The following is a 22,683-nucleotide window of genomic DNA, read 5'->3' on the forward strand; positions in this document are numbered from 1 at the left end:
TATATGTATTTCATTGATTCTATTTGGCACTTTTTATTTCATACATGTTAACATCTCTGAAACCTGAATGTGTCTGTAATAAACATTTCACAATCTACTTGGAAAGTTTTTTCTTAATGTTACTTGAAATAATAACAAATCCTTTAATTAAGGGCTTTTTAGATTTGACAAAATATAGTATTTCCTTCTAATATTTCACTAAGAGGTTCTTTTTTAATTAAAGAATGCACTTGGAGCTTTTATAAAAATCTCTCCAGGGAATATACTAAAATTTCCATAAGATATTCTAGTACTGAACTATTCATACATTCCTAAACTAAGCCCTACTTTACCATGGCATATTACTCATTCAACACAGTGTTGATCCTTATAGCTATTTTCATAAATCAGATCAGTCTATAGTTTTCCTTCATAATGTCTCTGTCACATCTTGGTTTTAGAGGTATGTTACCTTTGTCAAAGAAGTTGATAAACTTTCTTCTATTTCCTGTGATTGACACAGTTTATACTAGCATAGGGATACTTTTTTTTTCTGTAAAAGTCTAAGCTGGTTTGTGATAACTCTAGATTTGTTATAGAGTTACTCGTCAATTCATTTATAATTCTTCTTTAGTCAAATTTTTTATTTTTAGAAAACTATGCTGAGATTTTAAATTCAAGAGAATAGGGTTTTACATAGTATTCTCTTACATTATAATAATATTTTCTGTATCTGGTTTTATCCCATTTTCATTCCTAGTGTTTTGACATTCCTATGTTCCTTTCTTAGAAAGGTTTCTCTTCAATGGTCTTTTCAAAGATCAACCTTTTAGATTTACTTAATTCTAATATTTTATTTTTCAAGTTAATTTATCTAAGTGCTTTTAATATCTTCTCTTTGCCTCTGATTTTCCACCTGATTGCCTATGATGTGCCTAGATGTGGCTTTCTTTGAATTCATCCTGCTTCAGTTTTGTAGCACTGTTTGAATCGGTGACTTGAGTTTTTTCCTCAGTTTGGGAAAATTCTTGACTATCGTGTTCTTCAAATGTTGCTTCTTTCCCATTATCTTTTTCTTCCCTTTCAGTGGCTCTAATATTTTAAACCTGAAACTGTGTATCATATATTATCTTACCAACACCTTTTCATATTTCTAGCTCTCTTAGCTTGCCTGAATCTATTCTACTTACCTGTTTTCTGTTCATCAGCCCTGCATTCTTATATGTCTCATACGATATTAAATTCATCTCATGTGTTTATATTTCAGTTATCGCATTTTCAGACCTAGAACTATATTATTCTTAACAATAGATTTCTGTTCTCTGGTGAAATTCTCCATCTTGTCATCTATTTTCTTGAATATATTAATCACAATTATTTTAAAGTCTGTGCCTGATGACTTGACTGTCTGGATATCTGGGCCATTTACAGACCTGTTTCTTCTGTCAATTTATTTCCCTTGGTCCTTTACTTTGGTATGCCTGGTAATTTTTGATGAATGCCAGACATTGTGTACGAAAAATTGGACTCTGAATGATGATGATGTAATCTTCTACAGAGGGTTTATCCTATTCTCTGATAGGCAGCTGGGATGGGGTGGGGAAGGGGGGAAAGATTAACTTAATCTAATCAGGGACTGAATTCATTTGGGGTTGGGTTGCAGTTTTTGATAAATTTGGTCCACCTTTGGTTTGTCCCCATTATACTGGTGTGCTAAAGCTCAAAAGAGTCTATTGTTAAAATTTTTAAAACTTTGGGATATAGTTGCTAAACATAAACAATATTAAAAACAAATTCTATAAATTTAGAATTAAATTATAAACAAAGATAACATACACTCAAAATTCACCACTTCTAAATTTTTAACTAAATTTAACTGCTGTTCTATGCTATTTACATCTGTGTATTTGTATTACAAAAATACTATATAATGGTGTTACTACACATCTCTTATCAACTCCACATTCAGTAAAGTGAGAGTTGTAACTTGAAATAGCCAATGGTGGGAAGTATCTGCACCACAGGAATCTGCAAACCCTACAAATCAGGGTTTATCGTTTTGTAGATTGTTTGGATCAATTGTTCTCAACTGTTGGTAATTTTGGCTGCCCCACCCCCACCCCAAGGTATTTGACAATTCCTGGAATTATATTTATTTGTCACAATGGTGGGGAGGGGGTGGGAGAAAAAGAGGGACAGTAGCTACAGCTATCTAGTGCGTAGAGAATAAGGATGTCCTAAACATCCTACAATGTATAGGGCACCCCCCATGACCAGATATCATCCAACCCAAACGTCAGTAGTACTGAGGCTGAGAAATCCTAGTCTACTGGCATTTCTGCTTCTAAACATCTGGAATCTTTACCTTTCTCCCATTGCCTAGAACAGGCAAATGCCTTTGAGGAAAGAAGTGGGCATTTTATCCCAGTTTATTTTGTTGTTCCCGTTGTAATTTTTCTAGTGTTTTGAGTCACTATTTAGTTCAGTTGTTTTTAATCTTTCTTATATTTAATAAACATGTTTGACTACAAACTTTTCTTTTGATATCACTTCTGGTAGCTGACCTTGTCTATTTTCACTTCCTGCTCTTTTCAGTGTTTCCTTCTAAACAGTCCCAGCCATGGACATTTCCATCTCTCCCTTAGTTGGAATAGGTGTATCTCTGCAGTTGCAAGCAGTGCTATTGTTGAAAGAAGCATCCACTAAAATTAAGTTCCCTGAGAGGTCTATAGATGTTACTTTGAAAAGTGTGGTAGGGGGTAACAATTTAGAGACTCCAAGTTTTTATTTATACTTCTACCATGCCAGTATCAACTTGAATCATTTAACTCTGCTGTTACTCTTGATTTACTGGAACTAAAGCCATTTATTTAATAAATAATTAAGTAGCCAGGATATGTAGAGTCTTAGCTCAGCTGGTAAAGAATCCACCTGCATTGTAGGAGACCTGGGTTCAATCCCTGGGTTGGGAAGATCCCTGGAGAAGGGAAAGGCTACCCACTCCAGTATTCTGGCCTGGAGAATTCCATGGACTTTATAGTCCATGGGGTCGAAAAGAGTCAGACACTACTGAACGACTTTCACTTTCGTGCCCCTGCACAGGGTGCAGATGTGGGCTGCAAAAATCCTATGTCATGACCTCTTCTCTCTAGAGGTTTCTAGATTTGTTAGGGACAGACTTGTAAATAACTAATGTATTAAAACTGTCAGTTACTTTATCTAAGTTCCATTATTTGGGGAATTTAGAATCCAGATTAAATTATTGGATAGAAACTGACTTAATTTTAGCTTTGTATGCTACTTATATTTTGCCATGTAAACTTTTAAAGCTGCAGTCTTCACAAACCTTATTTATATTTATACCTTTATATCTTTTTAAAGTATTCTAAAATTAAAAAAAAAAATCTTTTGACCTCGTTGCACTGCATGTGGGACCTTAGCTCCCCAACCAGGACTCGAATCCGCACACCCTGCATTGGCAAGATGAGGAGTCCTAACCACTGGGCAACCAGTGAAGTCCCTTAACTGTTTTTTAAATTGAAGTATAGTTAATTTACAATGTTGTGTTAGTTTCAGATGTATGGCAAAGTGAATCAGCTATACATATATGTACATATGTTTGTTCTTCAGAATCTTTTTCATTATAGGTTATTAGGACTTCAGTTCCTCATAGATCCTTACGGTTTATCTAGTTTATATATAATAGTATGTATATGTTAATCCCAGACTCCTAATTTATCTCCCCCCATCACTATCCCCTCTGGTAAGCATGAATTTCTTTGTTTTCTGTGTCTGTGAGTCTATTTCTGCTTTGTAAATAAGTTCATGTGTATCTTTTTCTTAGATTCTACATGCACGTGATATCATATGATAGTCATCTTTCTCTGACTTATTTCACTTAATATAATAATTTCTAGGTCCATCCATGTTGCTGAAAATGGCATTCCATTCTTTTTGTGGCTGACTAATACTCCTGTATGTATGCACCACATCTTTATCTGCTCATCTGTCTGTGGACGTTTAGGTGGTTCCTGCGTCTTGGCTATTGTAAACAGTGCTGCTACCAACACTGCGGTTCCTGCCTCTTCTCTAACGATAGTTTTGTCGGATACATGCCCAGGAGCGGGACTGCAGGATCATATAGTAACTATGTTTAGTTTTTTGGGGAACCTCCATACTGTCTTCCATAGTGCCTGCACCAACAGTGTAGGAGGGTTCCCTTTTTTCCACACCTTCTCCAGCATTTATTGTTTGTAGACTTTTTGACGATGGCCAGTCTGACAGGTATGAGGTGATACCTCATTGCAGTTTTGATTTGCATTTCTCTACTGACTGCTGATATCGAGCATCTTTTCAAGTGCCTGTTTGTCATCTGTATATCTTAGTTGGAAAAATATCTATTTTTTATCAGGTTGTTTGCCTTTTTGCAAGCCAGATGAGTTGTTCTTTATATCTTTTATAGCATGTTTATGTGTTTATCTCATTTGGTACAGAAGTACTATCAGTTAGAAAGGGCTAATGTTATTCTTACCATTTTATAGATGAGAAAAATGAGGGGGAATGTTTAAGTAACTTGCTCACGGTTATGTAGTTACATCCGTGCTGCTGCTGCTGCTGCTGCTAAGTCGCTGAAACTTTATAAAGCTTTATTTCTGCTTGGTACTCTGGATAGCTTCTGCACTTTTCTTTGGTAATATTGTGTGGTGGGTCACTTATCCATGTATAAGACACATTGAAGACATGTATCTGGGTGAAAATTCATGCAATTCTCATTGAACTGATGACCATGTTTTGAAAAAAGCATTATTCATTTATAAGGAGAGCAGCTTTGTGGACTGCCTCAGAAGTACTGGCTAAAACTTGTCTTTAAATAACTTCAAAGTCTGTGAACGGGAATAACAGATGTTCATTAATTTTCTGATGTATTTTCATATAACCAGGATAAATTTACATGAATTATAGTTTTAAAAGTTTTGCCTATTTTGTTTCCCAATTTATTATCCATTCTAATTCACTAAGAAAAACGAATCTACTTCTGTCTACATTGGAAAAATTAACTAAACAACTAGGATTTAGTTTAGGAAACAGAAGGCAAGATCCTCCCCATTCCAAGATACACAGACAGCCCTGTACCCAATTTCAACTATCCAAAGATTTTATGTGTAATTATCACTTCAATTTTTCTATATGTGTCTATGTAGTTTTTAATTAAAGAAATGCAGTTACAATTATCTTTGCATATTGCCAGACTTTGAATCATCCCTTACTATAGTTTTCAAGTTTCTCAAACTGGAGTTGTTCTTTATGTTATGCTATGCTTTTATGATTTCACTATTTATGCTTTTCTTTTTCTTCTGATGGTTTAATGAGTCAAGTTTAATTAGTCAGAAAAACTAACATTATTTTTCTCTCCCTATCTTTGCCAGTAGCTTTCAGATAATTTGAAGATAGAACAGAAATTCTCTACATTACAGATTCTTTTCCTGCAAATCATTGTATGTATGGACAAGACAGGAAGGATCAATGGAATGAGAGAAGTCAATTTGGTATTCTCTTCAAAATAATATATGAGTTTTTAGATATAACAAAAGTTTAAGTCACTACTCAGAAATCTAGTTCATTCCATAATGGTTTCACTGTACTGGACAGCTTACTTTGTTAAAGGATTTAGAATGATTCGGTGAAGGGCAATTCAGATCTTTTAAATTCAAGTTAAATGTACTTTGTTAAAGGTTAAGAAACATTTGCTAGAATTATGAGCAATTTCCAGCTAGAGTTCCATAAAAAGAAAGCTTGAAGTTAAATTCATGCTCCTCTTCCTGGTAGAATTCCATAGCGACTAGAATGGTTTATGAGTAGATATTATATGAGTAGGAAAAGGATTGGAAGAATGGAATTTGAATAGAAAGTAAGGATGAAACACACCTTCATTCTTCCCCTGTCTCCTCCCCCTCCATGCTTCCAACACACACACACACACACACACACACACCCCACTCTACCAGAAGAGGGAAAGCTTATGTTGAAAGTCTCCTTCAGTAATAAATGGAATAGAATAGTTGAATAAATTGTGTGTGGCACTGAACTGGAATTTCTTCAGTGAAATGGCTTATGTTCTTAAAGAGCTGAAAAAAGGCTTAAATTTTCTAGTAGCCTGGAATAAGACTGCACAGGCGGCGCATGTGAAAAGCAGCATGTGTGAACAGTTTTGCAGCAGAGTCCCATCTGAAACATAGCCACGCAGCTGGAGCGGTGACTCACCACACTAACATCTACTGTGAACAGACAGACGCTCTCCAGTAAAGCCTGCACTTTCTCACGTTGGAAGGGGTTTCTTAGACTGTTGTGATGGTAAGATGTGTTCCTCAGACTTGGTCAGGCCACTTGAATTTAGCATTGTTGAATACTTGCCATATACTTGGAACTTTACTTACACCTGTTTGGTTTTATTTTCCCCACCTTATAGGTGATGAATTTGAGGTCACACATCTGGCCTGGTATTCAATTCATCCCATCAATTGCTTTTAGCCCGTGCTTGTTCTGATTGTTTGATAAAAATGGAGATATAAAGAAATTTCAAGATAGAAGGGAAGACATTTAAAAGAACCTCATGTCAGGTGGCCTCAATTTTCTCAGAAATATAAGGACAGAATTTAAAAGAGAAAAGTGATTTAAAAAAAAAATTGGAATACAGTTCCTTGAGAAAATGTAACGGGGGGTTAGTAGTAAAAAATAAAATGACTTTCCAGTTTTAATAACTAGAATCCAGCCCAGAAATCCAGTGCTGCCCTACTTTGCAGATGGTAAATGGCCTGATGGCTTCTAAACACTGGCTACATCTTCCTGCTCAGATTCCAAGGGACCTCCCTGAGGATAACCGCCAGCCTGAAGCTGAATTCTTCTTAATGACCTGCCGTGATGGATCTATTCACTTTTGATTCAGCCCTCCCTGATGCTGGGAGAGATTGAGGGCAGGAGGAGAAGAGGACGACAGAGGATGAGTTGGCATCACAGATTCAATGGATGTGAGTTTGAGCAAACCCTGGGAGATAGCGAAGGACAGGAAAGCCTGGCGTGCTGCAGTCCATGTGGCAGCAAAGAGTTGGACACGACTGAGTGACAAGAACAGCAGCCCTCCCTAGATTGGAACAGTCTTCAATTTTCAACTTAAACACTACGACAAAGGCAGATTTTTCAAGGAATTGAGGTGTGTGTGTATGTACGTGTGATGCATTTGTTCCAAGTATGCCGAGTAAGATAATCAGATATGAGTGATCAAAATAAAATTTTAAAACTTCATTTTCCTATAATTAACTTTCTCCTTTCCTAAAAGTTTGAGTATTACAGTTTTAAATCCATGTACACTGCCTGTATGTTCTTCACAAGATACTTATCCTCTCAGTTTCTTTATCTATAAAATGTTTTGCTGTGAAGACTGAGTTAAATACAAAGCACTTAGAACCATAATAGGCAAGAAGTAAGTGCTATGCACTCTTGATTATTTACTATTATTATCCTCATCATGAGTGAACCTGTGTAAAATGAGCTATTAATTCAGTGCAAGGCCTTATTAGTAAACATGTAGGAAATAAAAACTGTCCTATGTGGCTCCTGAAAACCTTAAAATTATCAGGAACTGATTAATATGGATAACATTGAGGTTTATCAGCTGACAAGGAAAAAAGTGCCCACTGAAGCTATTAAACCCCTATTTCCTTTTCTTTTCAGCTCCAGAAATCTATCTTGTGGACTGCTCTGGCTTAATTCCCATTTTCATCATGTGTTTGTCTTATTCAAAGTCTCTCCACAGTCTATCTCACTAACTTCAGACATGCCTCTGATCAACAGACAAATATTTGGTGGCTATTGTATGTCAGAGGCTAGAGATATAAATAGATATAAATAGGGCTTCCCTTGTAGTTCTGGGCTTCCCTGGTGGCTCAGACAGTAAAGCGTCTGCCTGCAATGCGGGAGACCCGGGTTCGATCCCTGGGTTGGGAAGATCCCTGGAGAAGGAAATGACAACCCACTCCAGTATCCTTGCCTGGAGAATCCCATGGACGGACGAGCCTAGTAGGCCACAGTCCACAGGGTCGCAAAGAGTTGGACACGACTTAGCGACTTCACTTTCACTTTCCCTTGTAGTTCATTTGGTAAAGATCTGTCTGCGACGCAGGAGACCTGAGTTTAATCCCTGGCTGGGGAAGATCCCCTGGAAAAGGAAATGGCAACCTACTCCAGTATTCTTGGACAGAGGAGCCTGGCGGGCTACAGTCCACGGGGTCGCAAGAGTCAGACACAACTTAGCGACTAAACCACCAGAGATATAAATACGACTAAGGCATGGCCTGTGACTGTGGAGTTTACTTACTAGTGGGCAGACGGGCACATAAACAGATAATTACAAAACAAAGTGGGACTTCCCAGGTGGCGCTAGTGGTAGAGAACCCGCCTGCCAATGCAAGAGACCTAAGAGACACAGGTTCAATCCCTGGGTCAGGAAGATCCCCTGGAGAAGGGCATGGCAACCCACTCCAGTATTCCTGCCTTGGAGAATCCCATGGAGAGTGGAGCCTGGAGGACTTCAGTCCATGGGGTTGCAAAGAGTCAGACACAACTGAAGAACTTAGCATGCACTCACGCACAGAATGAAGCGCAAAGCGCAATGAAGGAAGAGCATGCATACAAGATGCTCTGGGAGCAGAGGTGGAGAGCACCGGAGCTCACGCTGGAGGGCTCAGATTTGGCTTCTGGAGGAAAGGATGCCAAGGTGCTAACGATTTCAAGCAGAAACTTAAAAGGCTTCGCTGGGATCCCAAGCCTTCCTTATTTGATCCTTTTTAACCCTCTAGACATTTCACCATTACTCCCAACATAACTCACCTCCCAACTCCTATTGCATCAGTCTCAGAACTGTTTCCTTGAAAAACCCAGTTTTGATCCTATCTCTAATTCCTTTCCTCATATGGCATTCTCCATCAGATATTCTCTGCCTGGTAGCGTGTTCTCATCTCCTCCATGAAAACAGGTCCTGCTGGCATACAGTCATATACTCTCCTATTACTCATGAAAGCATTTCAAACATGTATGTGCAGATTAATGTTATTTCTTCACAGTTTATCATTGCTTATTGTTTATCATATCACTCCAACAAAACTATAAATACCTTAAGGAAAAAAAGGGTTCACAAATTAATTTTGTTTCACAACACCCAGCAAAGTGTGAGCAAAGTCCAAGATGTCAAAAATACTTTCTGAATTAAATTATTTCACCAATGCCTTTTATGGTTTATCTGATGTGCAATAAATTCATTTTATGAAAGTTTAGAAGTTCAAATAGCCAGAGGAGAGAACATTCTTATTTCTGTCAGTTAATTTACTAACTGAAAGTCAGTAGTACTATATGAGAAATAAACTTAGCTTGGTAGAATTTGTGAATGTGAAGAAAACGTGAACCATGGAATAAATTACGCAGTTGGTTTATAAAGCAGCCTGTGAATAAGGTTCTTGTACTTGGTAAGCAGTAAAAAAGCAGTATATTGTTGAGAAGGAATGTATTTAGGGTAGAGTACAAGTTTGAATGGCCTTTTATGTATGGAAGTATTTTATATATACATATATATATCAGTCAAGTAAATGAAGAGAATTATACATATATGTGAATATGTGCACATACACACACAAAATGAGAGTGAATAAGGTAACAGAAATGGCAGTTGGAAAAACAACCTTTTCACACTGCTAATGATAAGGCATTTTTAAACTCAGCAGTTCCTTCTTATTACTTTTTATTTATCTGTTTTCCTCCCACTGTTATTTCTCCTATTGCTCCTCTATTTACCCTTTCCTGCTGAATTTTTCTCTCCTCACTCCCTCCTAACAGACAAAACCTCCACACACTTTCTCATTCACACTCACACTAACCCAAGTCAACTGTTTCCCACACTTTGTGTTCAAAGCATGAAACCAGCTCTATCAAGAGGGGGTCTGACAGTGATGCCATTAATTCACTAGACTACTGAGTGGCTTTCAAACTTTTGCTCACAAATCCCTAAAAGAATTTTGAGTAAAATGGAGACTCTGTGCCAGTTATCAGTCCATTGCCTCTCACCTCTAAATGTATCTTCCTCACCTGCTTTGCTAAAATGGAGCTGGGACCTTTAAATATTTTTGTCTTTTTGTCAGCCAGCATGATATGACTCTTTGTCAGCAGAGGGCACAGGAGAAGGATTGCGGGAGAAAGAGGTTCTTCCTTCTCAGTTTCAGCATGCTTTCTCAGCGGGCTCCTGCAGAGCCCGCTGCCTCCCTGGCGTGTGGCTCACACGGCTCGCGGAGCGCCTCTTCCTTGCAGGCCTCGCAGAGGGCAGCCCCCCCAGCACCCGACCCCTAGTGTGCGCAGCCTCTCTGGTCCCCATCACTGGGGGCCGCGCTGCTTCTCGGGCGATGGCTCCTGTGACACCCGCATCTCCTCTGGAGCAAGCTGCTGGCTTCAGGGCAGGCGGATGAGCTCACCTGGTGGCCAGCAGCCTCCCCTGGCAGCTCCCTCGGGTAGTTTTGGAGTGGAGGGCCCCCAGTGAGGCACTTCCCTGCCAAGAGCTTTTCCCAGCACCCCAGAGGGGAGGTATCCAGTACACTCCAGGAGGCAGAATCCCAGGAGTTGCACCATCATAGCCCCACAGTGACTCCTGGACCGTCAGCCCCTGGCAACGGGGGCAGTTTGCAAGGGAAGCTTTCCCTTGAGGTCTATCTCAGCCCTCGGGGTCATGGTCACTTCCTGTATTTGCTGTCTCTATATTCTTCAGAATTTCTATTTGCTTCTTACCTACCAATCCCTCATCACCACTGTCCTCTGTCACAGATAGTCACTCTTTGCATTAGACTTTCCTGTTCAAATTATTGTGTGGCTTCTGTATCCAGATTGGGTGCTGACTGATACACACTTCCTCATACATTTTAAGGTGATGGCTAAAATTTCTTACCAAGAAGTTAAATAATTGAAAAAAAGATAAATTATCTGGTGTTCTGAATATAGATATTCTTAAAATATATTTTTGTCAAAACCTTAAGAGTGATGTATCTTGATCAATTAATGAATGGAGAAGACTACTGTACAACCTTATTGCAAAGCAGTCCTCACTGTCTCAAGTAAATCGGATTTATTTCCTGTACACACATACATACACAAAGACTTTCACCTAAAAGTTTTGAACAAATATATCAATACATGTTTTCATGACACACATCTCACTTATGACTGGTAGAACATGGATAGACAGATAGACAGATGGAGCGATAGATAAGCAGACAGCCGGCAGACAGACAGACTATCTCCAAGATGAAATACTGTTTCAATACTTTTTTTTTTTTTTACCAGTTCAATACTTTTCAATGGTTTTTTTTTTTTTTTTTTTTGGCCTTGCTTTCACGGGTCTCTCCAGAAGTAATGCATTCCTGAACTGTCCTTTTGCTCAATGCCTTAGAGATTTTTACCGTGTGATAATAAATCATAGTAAGCACTGGGATGGGTGGAAGGCATTGCCATCTTTTGTGAAGTGGGAGAAGGGGAACCATGACACAGGAGACTGGAAGGACGAGGTGGCAGACCACAGACTCCCTCAGTAACAGACAGCAGCTTCAGGAAAATGCTTGCTTAGGGGCTAAGGACCAGAAAATTGCTTCCCTCAAAGCTGTTCATGCCCTGTGGACACCCAGGGTACAAGTTTTCCAGGATGAAGAAAGCAGCGCCAGACCAAAGAACTACTGCATTCTACACTGCAGAGAGAGATACTGTTCCCCCAAAACTGACAAGAAACCAAGCGGAAGAAGTTCAGCATTTTTTTTTTTCATGTAATGTAGACTAAAAATATTAAATTATATTCCATAAAAATTTAGAAACTAAAAGCTTTCCTTACAAGAATGCTAAAGTTTCCTTTAGAGTCAATATCACATCAAATATGAAACTCCTGAACCCCACCAGTACCTATGGTTGGATAAGGGTCTTGCTTTTACTATTTGTGACTCAAGATGTCACATGGCTTAAATCCTTCATTTACAGTGGCTCTGTTTCTTATTTAAAACAGTAAGTTTTCCTTAGATCCACTACTTCACTGAATCATATAATAGGGAAAGAAATGAAGAATCTTAAACAAAAGCAAAGGAGATGTGGCCAATTTTTACCATTTGGGATATTAACAAGCTTAACATGGCTCGGCAACTATCTTAAGTGTTATATCAACTATTATGACACAAACTAAAGGTGCTGAAATATAAAGACGTGTGTTTTCTGAGAGGAACTGGGTGACAATTTGAAGGGCTGGTATTTTTAACAGAATGAATAAATACCTAAGAATTCAGAACAGATTCTCAACCAACACTAATGTGCAATAAGGTTTATGCAAGTTAAGAAAGGTTTTAAACTTTTAAAATTTTTTTTCAAGGAAACTGTTTCCTGTTATTTCTGGAAAATCTGTAAATGCTAGTGTTTTCAAAAGGAAACATTTGTGAGGAGATATTAAGTATGTTTTACAAGCTACACATATCAGATTCTTGTTTGTGCATTTCCCCTAAGAAATTTGTAATTCTGTTTTAAATAAATGACACTTACTCTCAATTAAAGTTTCTGTCTTTTTATTCCCCTAAATCAGCATCCCCACGGGGAGTATGGGGCTCCTAGGATTTTTTTGACCTAAATAAATACATTTTTAATAAAGAGTTTTCTTTCTTGGATAAGATCCATAATCTCTAGAATACAATGTCTGACTTAACTATTCCATTAAAAAAAATCTATGTACTACCTGTTTTATAGTAATCTACTGGGATCTTTAAAATAAAAGATTTTCGATCAACGCAAAACTTTAAACTCTGAGTATGTAATTTACTTACGTATGTATAAATATTTGTTATAATTCCCACTTGACTTTCAATAAAGGTATTGCCCTTCACTGCAGGAGTATGAATAATCCACTTGGTGCATATTATTCAATCTGAAGGATGCACATAAAGAACTTCCATTATGGTCCAATAAATAAATTTAGGGCCATCACTTGGTAATAGAAAAATCAATAAATATAGACATTTTTATGTTCACCAAAATCTCTTTCATAGCTCTGCTAAGCACCTTGGTTACTGAGATGACCAAGTTAATGCTAGGTATTTTAAAGATTCAAGTAACAAGAACTCAGCCAGTCTACCAAACTGGTAATTTATTGTGAAAGCCAATAATTACTTTTGTTTTGTGGTGGGGGGGTGCGGGGAGGCAGGGAGTAGAAACATTAGAAATAAGAAAATTTAGGAATGGGAAGATCTAATGTGGACAGGCAAAATCAAGTTTGTTACCATCTGTGATTTGCTCACATCCTTAGGTTTTTAATATACTTACTTAAACAATGGAGTTCCACAAACAACACATTTGTATATTCCAGGATCTTTGTGATGTGTATATTCTCCTTCGAAGGCACTGATACGGAATAAACAGAGCATAAAAAAAAATGAAACAAAGTTAGCATTATTTCTTAAAGAACGTATTTGCTTAAAATATATTTCTCTAATAAATCTTTCAAGGGCTTTTTGTCTTAAAATGAGAACAGACCAAACATATGGAAATCTGAACATTACTAATATATTTCAAATCTGTATAATAAAATGTGCATATAACGACTCCAAACTAATGCAGGTTAAATTTTTTAAAAAATCAAGCCGTCTAGTTATGTAATGCTTAGAAATTTTTTTTTCCTATTTAAAAAAAAAAAAAAGCTTGTAGTTCAGATTCACAGAGAGAAACATTATTACATGATATTTCTGCTCCTCTACAGTGTCCAAGAATGTATACCAGAAAATACAGAAGGGTCCAACACTTCAAGTGGAGGGAGTCTTATTTTCTGGTTTGAAAAGGAATATTGCAGCTTTAAGGGAATATTTTTCTAAGTTAACAATCTTAAAGGCTAGGAGGTCATTCAGCTAATACAAATCAGCTGTGCTAGGCCCAACAAAAAGTCTATGTGCTCTACAGCTTGTTTTTATTATCCTTTCACCCTCTTTATGAGGTCCAATTTTTTTATAAACAGAATTTTTAAGAATGACCTAATCTCTAGTTGTTTGTGTGCATTAAATCATTTTGCTAGTCATGTACACAACAGGACAAGTAGACGTCTCGGGCCGAGACCCAAGTCCATCTCTAGCTCCTTGTGGGGTGAGGGTGGACTTTGTCAGAGATTCAACATTTGTTCAAGTCAGTAAACAGTATATACGGTGACAGGAAGAGAGTGTTGCCTATTAACAAAGACCCCATGTGTGGCAAAGAGCTCTTTCAGTTCATGAATGAAAACAAGAAGTTACATCATTAATAAATTTGGATCAGAGGTAAGTTACGGCCTTATGCCAAGCTCCATGGTATAAATTAGACAACAAAATGGTCGGACTCTGGCAAGTTACCTTTGAGCTGGAATCAGCTGAGAGAGACTTTATTCACCAAAAACAGTCTTGGAAGTGAACAAACTCTTTTTTCAGGACTTAGGGCGAACTTCCAAGGACCAAAGCCATGTGAGGGCAGTTATTGAAAATTTTTGACATTCCAACCACAAATGAGCCAATAAATACTTTCTCCACATGTGCTTCAAAAAGAAACTGGAGTGGGGTAGAAAGGAACTAAATTATGCTACCTTCTTTTTGCAGCCAAAACATCTATACTTACAATGGCCACCTTCAAATTTTCAGCATCCTGGCAAAGTGCCATTCCCTCATGGTTTTGCTTACTGTGATGTCTTCCCAAAAAATGTACCTAAATCGCTATTACTTCCACACATTTTGTAGTAAACTAAAAACAGGCCCTTAACAAAAGCCTTGTGACTTTACAAAAGATAGAGTGTTCATTAAATGGGGGAAAGAATAAATAAAACTTAGTCTTAATCTAAACAATACTATTTTCAACCTTTTCAAGGATACTAATTTGCAGACTTTAGCAAATAAGTGCAGAATCCTTTAAATTAAATGGCAACGGAGAGGACTCAAAGGTTGGAGCAGGGGCACAGAGGATGAAGAAAACTAGCTCTTGCCTAATGACTTTTTCGTAAGCTCACCTTACCTTTCGGTCCCTTTCTCCTGAGTGACATGGTATTGCAGGGGTGTTAGCCGCTTCCTCAGTTCCTCCTGGGAAAAGACCACCTTACAGTTCTTTTTATCCCTGCATGACCCTGGAAAGAGGAGGAGAAGGAGAAGGAGGAGTTTTAGCTTCAATCCTAAATAACCGCTTTGGCTGACCGCCACAGCACAGCTTCTGCCGTCACTTGTCAATGACCAGAGCAGTCCCGGACACACTCGGCAAACTTACCTGAACTGCAGTTATTTCTCTCAATTTAAAAAGAAAGGTGCTCAAGATTCAAGTGATCCCACTGGTGCGCTGATGATGTGCTATAGCCAAAGCTGCTAGCACAAGACAGTAAAAACCCACTGAACATTCACAAGATGGGAACACATCCTTTATGTCTTCCAAGACCTTGAATGTTTTTTACAAACAAATTCAAAACACATAACTATAAGCATTTCTGCTGTATATATAAGATGATGGGCATATTATGTTAAACAGTAACTCTCCATTCAATTAGTAGAAGAGCTTGAAACCTTCCTCATTCAATTTCCATCCTGAGTGATTTAAATACTATCCTAGTTATTTACTGAACCTGAGAGATGCATTTTTCCACAACTAGGAATTGCTATTCTTTGTGATTCTGTCGGGTCTTCCCCAGTGGCTCAGCAGTAAAGAATCTGCTGGAATGCAGGAGACATAGGAGACGCGAGTTCGATTCCTGAGTTGGGAATATCCCCTGGAGAAGGGAAGGGGGGAAGGGCTATCCACTCCAGTATTCTTCCTGAAAAATTCCATGGACAGAGAAGCCTGGCGGGCTACAGTCCATAGGGTTGCAAAGAGTCGGAACAACTGAAGCAAGTGAGCAGGGCACAGTAATTCTGGCAGAGGCCTCCCTGGGTTCTGAAGAGTCCTTTAAAATAAATATCTCTTGCAAGACTGTATCTTACCATGTTTCAATGGGCAAGAAACGTGTAACAGACTCCAGGAGAAGGCATGTATACTAATATAGTTTCAAGAAGTTCCAAAAAAAAGAGTGAGAAAAATAAGGAGGGTGGGAAAGATAAAGAAAAGTGAATGGGATTTTATTTATAGACCTACATTTTCCTTTTGTGAAGTATACCTAGGAAGACTTCACTGATTAAATGTATTTCAATGGTAAAATAATTTTAATGTGATTCTAATAACAATGTTAGCTTTTATTTCAACTTATATAGTCTGCAGTAAAATGTCCAGACAACACCTGCTTATATGTGTTATTCTGTCTTACCTGAACAAATGACTGAAGAGAAATACAGTCAGTCCTCTGTATCCGCGGGTTCCACAACTATACACTCAACCAAACAGGATGGAAAATATTCACCACCCCCCTAAAATTCCAGAAAGTTCCAAAATGCAAACCTAGAGTTTGCCATGCTAAAGCAACTATTTATGCAGCATTTACATTGTATTAGGTATCATTACAAGCAATCTAAAGATGATTTAAAGTATAAAGGAAGATGTACATAGGTTATATGTACATACTATGCCAATTTATATAAGGAACCTGAGCATCCTCGGATTTTGGTAACTGCAATCCCCCATGAATGCTGAGGGATACCTGTAACTACAGACATGGCAACCCTTACTCAATGCAGCAAAGTTGCTTTTCTTTGCTTTTGCATCACAGCGTGAAAGAGGCATGCAGATGGCCCTACGTGCAAAAATTTCTTACCATGTTTCGAAGTTACTATGAGAAAGCTTGCTTAAGTTTTCAGAATAGTAAAAACTTCTTTGGAAACCTAAAAGAAACATGATTGAGGAGTAGAAATGCTTCCTACTCCTTTTACTTTAAGGCACCTACTGTCATAGTATATGAGATCACTGGAATTATAACAAGAGAAACACAACTAACCACTGACTCTGACTCTGGGACTGAAGAGGGATATCAGCTTCCAGAATCAGGGCCACCAGGACAGAGTGACTGATTCTCTGAGGAAATATGGAGGCAGAAAAAGAGCAGAGCAGAGCCAAACGGAAAAGCACACCTTTGAGCAGGCCTGTGGGTTGTCAACCAGCACCTCTTCTGACCTTCCACAAAGCGTGGCTGGTGCTGCTCTGGCCTGAAAAGAGCCACACGAATGAACAGCCGCAGTGTCACTCACCTCGCTGGACCCCATGTTACACCAGGCTTTACCCAAATACCTACTACTTACACTTTTTATATCTTCTAAGAGACAGACAGAAATGTTTCCCTGAGAAATGTCTGTCCGATCAGAACAAGCCTCTCCACAGCTTGAAAGCAGAACTGGCTGTGAGAGGTGAGTCTCCGCTCAATTCGCTACAGACATCTTAAGAGGTGTTTTTTGTTTCTGTTTCTTTATATGTTGGACGGGTTGTATCTTTGTTGATTTTGTCCAGAAAAATTCATTAATTGCAAACCTAATATGATAAAAATATCTTGGTTAAAATTATTCTTTCCAGTGGCACAGATAATTCAACTCTGTACAGTTAAACAATTCTGAAACAATTCTGTCCAAAATATTTTTGTTAATATATGTTCATTCATACAAAAAGACCAATTGTGTTCCTAAAGTTGAGAGAACTAAGCTACCCATCTGTATGTCATTTAGTACAAGAGAAGCAACTGCAGGTTTAAATTACATGGTATTGGATTGCAATTTCCTAACATTGGATGCTTTTCTGCTTTTTTACCTTGAGTCATTTACTAAGGAGTGTTCATAAAAAGTAGCTTAAAGCACAGATGCTTGCAAATCGTTTAGGCAAAGATGTTTCTCTCTTTTCCATTCTCCTTCTCTCCAAAAATCTCTCTTTTCTGAAGAAAAAGAATAAAACTGTTGGTCAGTATTGACGAACCATGTCAAGTATTTGTACAAGGAGAAAAGGTAAAATTGAAAACATCTGATTGAAGTAAATAATACAAACATAAAAGCTTTGCTGGTGAATGAAGGGTATTGAAAAGACTTTATTTCATAGATTAGAAATTACTTTTGATCTAAACATTCTTAAAAACAGATTGTTTTCCACTATGAACCATCTCATTAGTCGTGCTACAGAGACCTCGTTTTAATGGCAAGCTTTGAAAGCGTACTGCTGTATTCTTTTGTTAGGCTCCGTCTTATTTGGGGGGGGGGGGGGTGGCGGGGGTAAAGATTTCATTCCAGCTTTCTTTGTTTGTCTTTCAAGAACCACTAAAGCAGCATTCACACAAATTTCATAGGAATGTGCCCTATGTCATAGCCTACAAATTATTTGGTTTTGGTGCACTTAAAGGTCATCTTCCAAATTAACAAAATTTTCCTACATCCTGGCTTTTCAACCTTAAATATAAATATTGTTTCCTAACTGTAAGTGAGGTTTGTTCTTTAAGAAATGCTAGTGTTTATTTAAAGTTGTCAAACTTTGTACATTTTTATTCTTTGGTCATACTATGTTCTCAAAATAATTAGGCTTTTAAAGTGTGCCTAATAGCAAAAGGAAGTGTGTGTGGACTAGAAACTATTGTGATTTAATATGAAACAATGAGAAGTTAGTCAAATTTTAATAAATTTCTTGCCACATAGTTTAATAATAATATGCTTTCCTGGACAGTTGAAAGCTATACTCTTACATTAGCTCTCCTAGCATCATAACCAAAACCTGGCGTATATAAACACAGAAAGGCTTCACTTTTGTCTCTAATTTTCCTTCTCCCTATCAGACTCACTTTTCTAAAGTCGTGTGGTGCCACTGTTAATTTCGAAGAAATCATTTCATTTTGAAATTCTAGAATAATTCATTGGATGGTTTCCCTTTACTATCTTCACTCAGGTACTGTAATTTTCTTATTACACAGGGTAATTTGACATTAGTATTATATGACATCTGTTCAATGACCCCTAAATTGACTTAGAAGTATGTGAGGAAAAGACTTTTCTCTTTATTTAAATGCTTAATAGAGTACTTTGAAGCCACGAGTGTGTGTGTATACACAGACAACACGCAGCATAACTGAACGGGTAACATTGCTGCCTTGGTATCTAATCACAACACCGTGCCTTACGGAGTAAGCTTGGCGTATATCAGATCCACCCTGAACCCAATCAAAGGGCATTTATTTGCTAAAATACGCCCACAGTCTCTTTGTATATCAAAGCTGGTTCCATATTGTTGCCTCGAATCCAGTATTGTCTTGAATTAGAGTTCACTCTCTGCCTCTGTCTGCTTCCTAGTCATGGGACCTTAGACAAGTGGGTCTCTCTCCACGTACCACCACCCTCAGAAGTCTGCTATGAGAATCACAGTGAGCAGTTAACTAACACTGTCTAAACAAATACAGTATTAAATTATCATTTTTATTACAGGGAATTCTGAGGTTAAAACTGTACTTTAGAAGATAACCAGATCAGGTATTTCAGTGTGCTGAAATATTTTATTGATAATTATTTTTCTAAAATAATTCTCTTGGGATAGTATTTTCCTCACAAGTTCTCTTTAAAAATGATTCAAACAAGAATTGGAAGAAGAAAAGAAAATTAAAATTTGAGTAACTACTCTGTGCCAGACATATTTCTAGGCACTTTCTCATAACTACATTTAATCCTCTCAATAATTCTAGGAGGTAGATGTCATGTCCATTTTACAGATACAGAAACTGAGGTTCAGAGAGGTTATAACATAACTTAAAAAGGACAAACAGTAAAAAAGATATACTGACTCAAATCTCAGGCTGTCAGAGTGCAAAACCCATGGAAAAATTAAGCTACAAATTTCTTATTTCTTCCTAAATTATATGATAACTTTCAACTAGAAAACTATCACTAACAACTAAAGATAACAAGAGAGGAAAGTAATGATCACTGTAGTACATCCAGAAAGTAAAAACATTTGTCTATTAGCCAATGTCTGTTTTACCTGGGTTCACTCCTTCAGCAGAGGGTCAGTGACAAGGTTCAAATGGGATTCTCACAATGTCTATAAAATGTTGAAAGGCTTTTAAAATTCTTGTTAAGAAGTAAATCAAACCTGTAACCTAAATCTTAGGGCACTTTTAAGTCATAAATCTTATATTTCAGTGTGAAAAATCAAAACAAAACAAAATCTTAAGATCGCATAATTTTAATTTTGATCCTAGGATCAGAAAAAAATAAAACTATTATTTTACCAATATAGTAAGTGAATTAGAGATGATAAGACTATCTTATTTTCCTTTGAGTAAAGCTCATGTTGAAATATCTTGCCACTGTATTTACAAATGGTCTATTTCAATTTTCACTATAAATTACAATTTTTAGTCGGTTATTAGTCTGTCATTTTGGAAAGTTAAGGAAACTTTTATCCCAGATGTAGTAGTGTTAGGAATTTCTAAATAAGTGTGCATTTAAAAGCCATGTCTAGCCCATTTTTACAATAGAATATAAAATTGTGTACCATGAACCATTTTTCCTTGTGTTTTGTTTTGCATTCTAGTAATTTAATAAAGGTTTTTTTAAAAAATGCATAACACAAGAAAGAAAAGCTCCATGCTTGTAGAAGAATACTCAATTCTTTTGATTTTTTTCTTTCAGCATAGACCTATACAGGAAAAACATACCTGAGATGAACATACCATCTAAGCCATCATTACACTGGCTTCAGATCTGGGGTTTCCATGAAACTAGGGCTGCAGGGCTTACTTTGAGAACCACCGATACGTTTTTCTGACTGGTTTTTTAAGTCATCAAAATTGTTGAGTGTTTACAGAGTACTCAGCTAAGTAAAATACTCATTCATTCATTCAACAATTACTTACTGAGCACCTACTCATGTGTATTCAGAAGTATCTGACTCTGCCACTCTATGGACTGTAGCCCGCCAGGTACCTCTGTCCATGGGATTCTCCAGGCAACAGTACTGGAGTGGGTTGCCATTTCCTTCTCCAGGGGATCTTCCCGACTTAGGGATGGACACTGTGTCTCCTGACTTGGCAGGTAGATTCTTTACCCCTGTCCCACCTGGGAAGCCCTGAGCACCTACTATCTTCTGGCATTATTCTAAGTCCTTAAGACATATCTGTGAGCAAAATCAAGATCCTTTCAGGGAGCCGCCATCCCAGCAGGGGTAGAAAACAGATAAAGCACAACAAAAATAAATACGAAAATTATTATATAGCCTCTCAGAAGGTGGTAAGTATACAGGATGGGGGAAAAGGGTAGAACTGAGCCGGGCAGAGAAGACGGGGAGTGCTGGAAGTAAGGGCTATAACCTTAAACAGAATGGTCAAGATGAGCCTCACAGAGGTGACATTTGAGCACAGCCCTGGAGGAGGAGAAGCTGGCTGTGCTACCGTCTGAAGGAAGAGCTTCCCGGACACCCGGGGGAAACAGCCAATGTGAGAGATCGTTGTTGCTGTTCACTCAGTCATGTCCAACTCTTTGTGACTCCGGGGACTGCAGCATGCCAGGCCTCCCTGCCCCTCACCATCTGGAAGGTAGGTGAGAGATGAATACACTAAAAAGTTCCTAGTCCAGTGGTAGAGATGGAGACAAGTAACTATAACACAAATACTAAAACTTGAATATGAATAGGGTAGATCAATCACTCAGTCGTGTCCGACTCTTTGCGACCCCATGGACTGCAACACCCCAGGCTTCCCTGTCTATCACTAATTCCCGGAGTTTACTCAAGCTCATGTCCATTGAGTCAATGATGCCATCCAACCATCTCATCCTCTGTCATCCCCTTCTCCTCCCGCCTCCAATCTTTCCCAGCATCAGGGTCTTTTCAAATGAGTCATTTCTTCGCATCAGATGGCCAAAATGTAGATTAGCAACAACAACAAAAAGAATATACTTTTATATCTGGAAATTTACAATTGCAATATTTTAGGACAGACATTGTCTGACATGACCTTTCTTTCTTCCAAGTGAAATCCTTTTAGCCAAAGGCTATACTCAGAATAGCTCTTAGAGAGTATTTGGTTGAACGCTGAACACAGAATCAGAGGCAAACACAGCCTCTGCTAGTTTGCCTCTGTGTACTTAATGTCATCCCTTTCAGACTATCGATCATCACTCCCAACCTGGAGTCATGTGCAAGACACTCAGTAGGTGTTCTTTGGTGATGAATTTTTGACAGGCCTAGAGAACAAAATCCTTTGGCCAAACAATTACCCTTAGGAAACATTTCAATAAATCTCCCCTTCAAAGTAATCTTGTAGGTGGTAGCAGGAACCATCCATAACTAAAGAAAATATAAAATTAGTACCTTGACTTAGTTTTCATTTTTTAAAAACATTCTTAATTTTTACACTTAGTTTCAGTTTAATTTTGTTGGTCCACCACGTCCTACATACGACACAAAGAAAACAAAAAAACCTTCTAGGCCATAGGATCAGAAGGTAAAGATCTTTTTCTTTTCTATATGTGAGAAAAGGCATATCTTTATTTCTCATAGTAGTAATCGCATTTCATGCCTTCTTGCTGTTTTTCTATTATACTTCACATAAGACGGTTCTACAGATCAGTTTCAGCTCTGTTCTACTGATGCATGCACAGAGTTCTAATTAACATCAATGGACATTATAAGCATGCCAAGGCAACACAGCATTTTAAACTTCTTGAATTAAACAAGACCATATGTTTTAGTGGTGCATAGTTGAATGATAAA

General features: G+C 37.8%; 1 protein-coding gene and 1 long non-coding RNA gene across 6 annotated transcripts in view; both read right to left on the reverse strand.

Annotated features, from left to right (window-relative positions):
• The window catches only part of MSRB3 (methionine sulfoxide reductase B3), a 169,698-nt gene that overhangs the window by 102,890 nt on the left and 44,125 nt on the right, over nucleotides 1-22,683 (reverse strand). For all 4 annotated transcript variants that reach the window (XM_043887950.1, XM_043887958.1, XM_043887959.1 and 1 more), the window contains 2 exons: nucleotides 15,058-15,166; nucleotides 13,357-13,434 (listed from right to left, as the gene is read on the reverse strand). In XM_043887950.1, the coding sequence (XP_043743885.1) occupies nucleotides 13,357-13,434; nucleotides 15,058-15,166 (187 nt within the window). The remainder of the gene's footprint in view (nucleotides 1-13,356; nucleotides 13,435-15,057; nucleotides 15,167-22,683) is intronic.
• LOC122684101 lies at nucleotides 15,176-21,733 on the reverse strand. Of its 2 annotated transcripts, none has more exons than XR_006337937.1 (4): nucleotides 17,752-21,733; nucleotides 17,253-17,478; nucleotides 17,085-17,159; nucleotides 15,176-16,838 (listed from the first exon to the last, which is right to left on the reverse strand). It is a non-coding gene; the product is annotated as an uncharacterized LOC122684101 (long non-coding RNA). The 2 variants fall into 2 exon arrangements; XR_006337938.1 differs by having other exon boundaries at nucleotides 16,952-17,159.

The sequence above is a fragment of the Cervus elaphus genome, chromosome 3 (assembly GCF_910594005.1).
Source record: "Cervus elaphus chromosome 3, mCerEla1.1, whole genome shotgun sequence".
Lineage (NCBI taxonomy): Eukaryota > Metazoa > Chordata > Mammalia > Artiodactyla > Cervidae > Cervus > Cervus elaphus.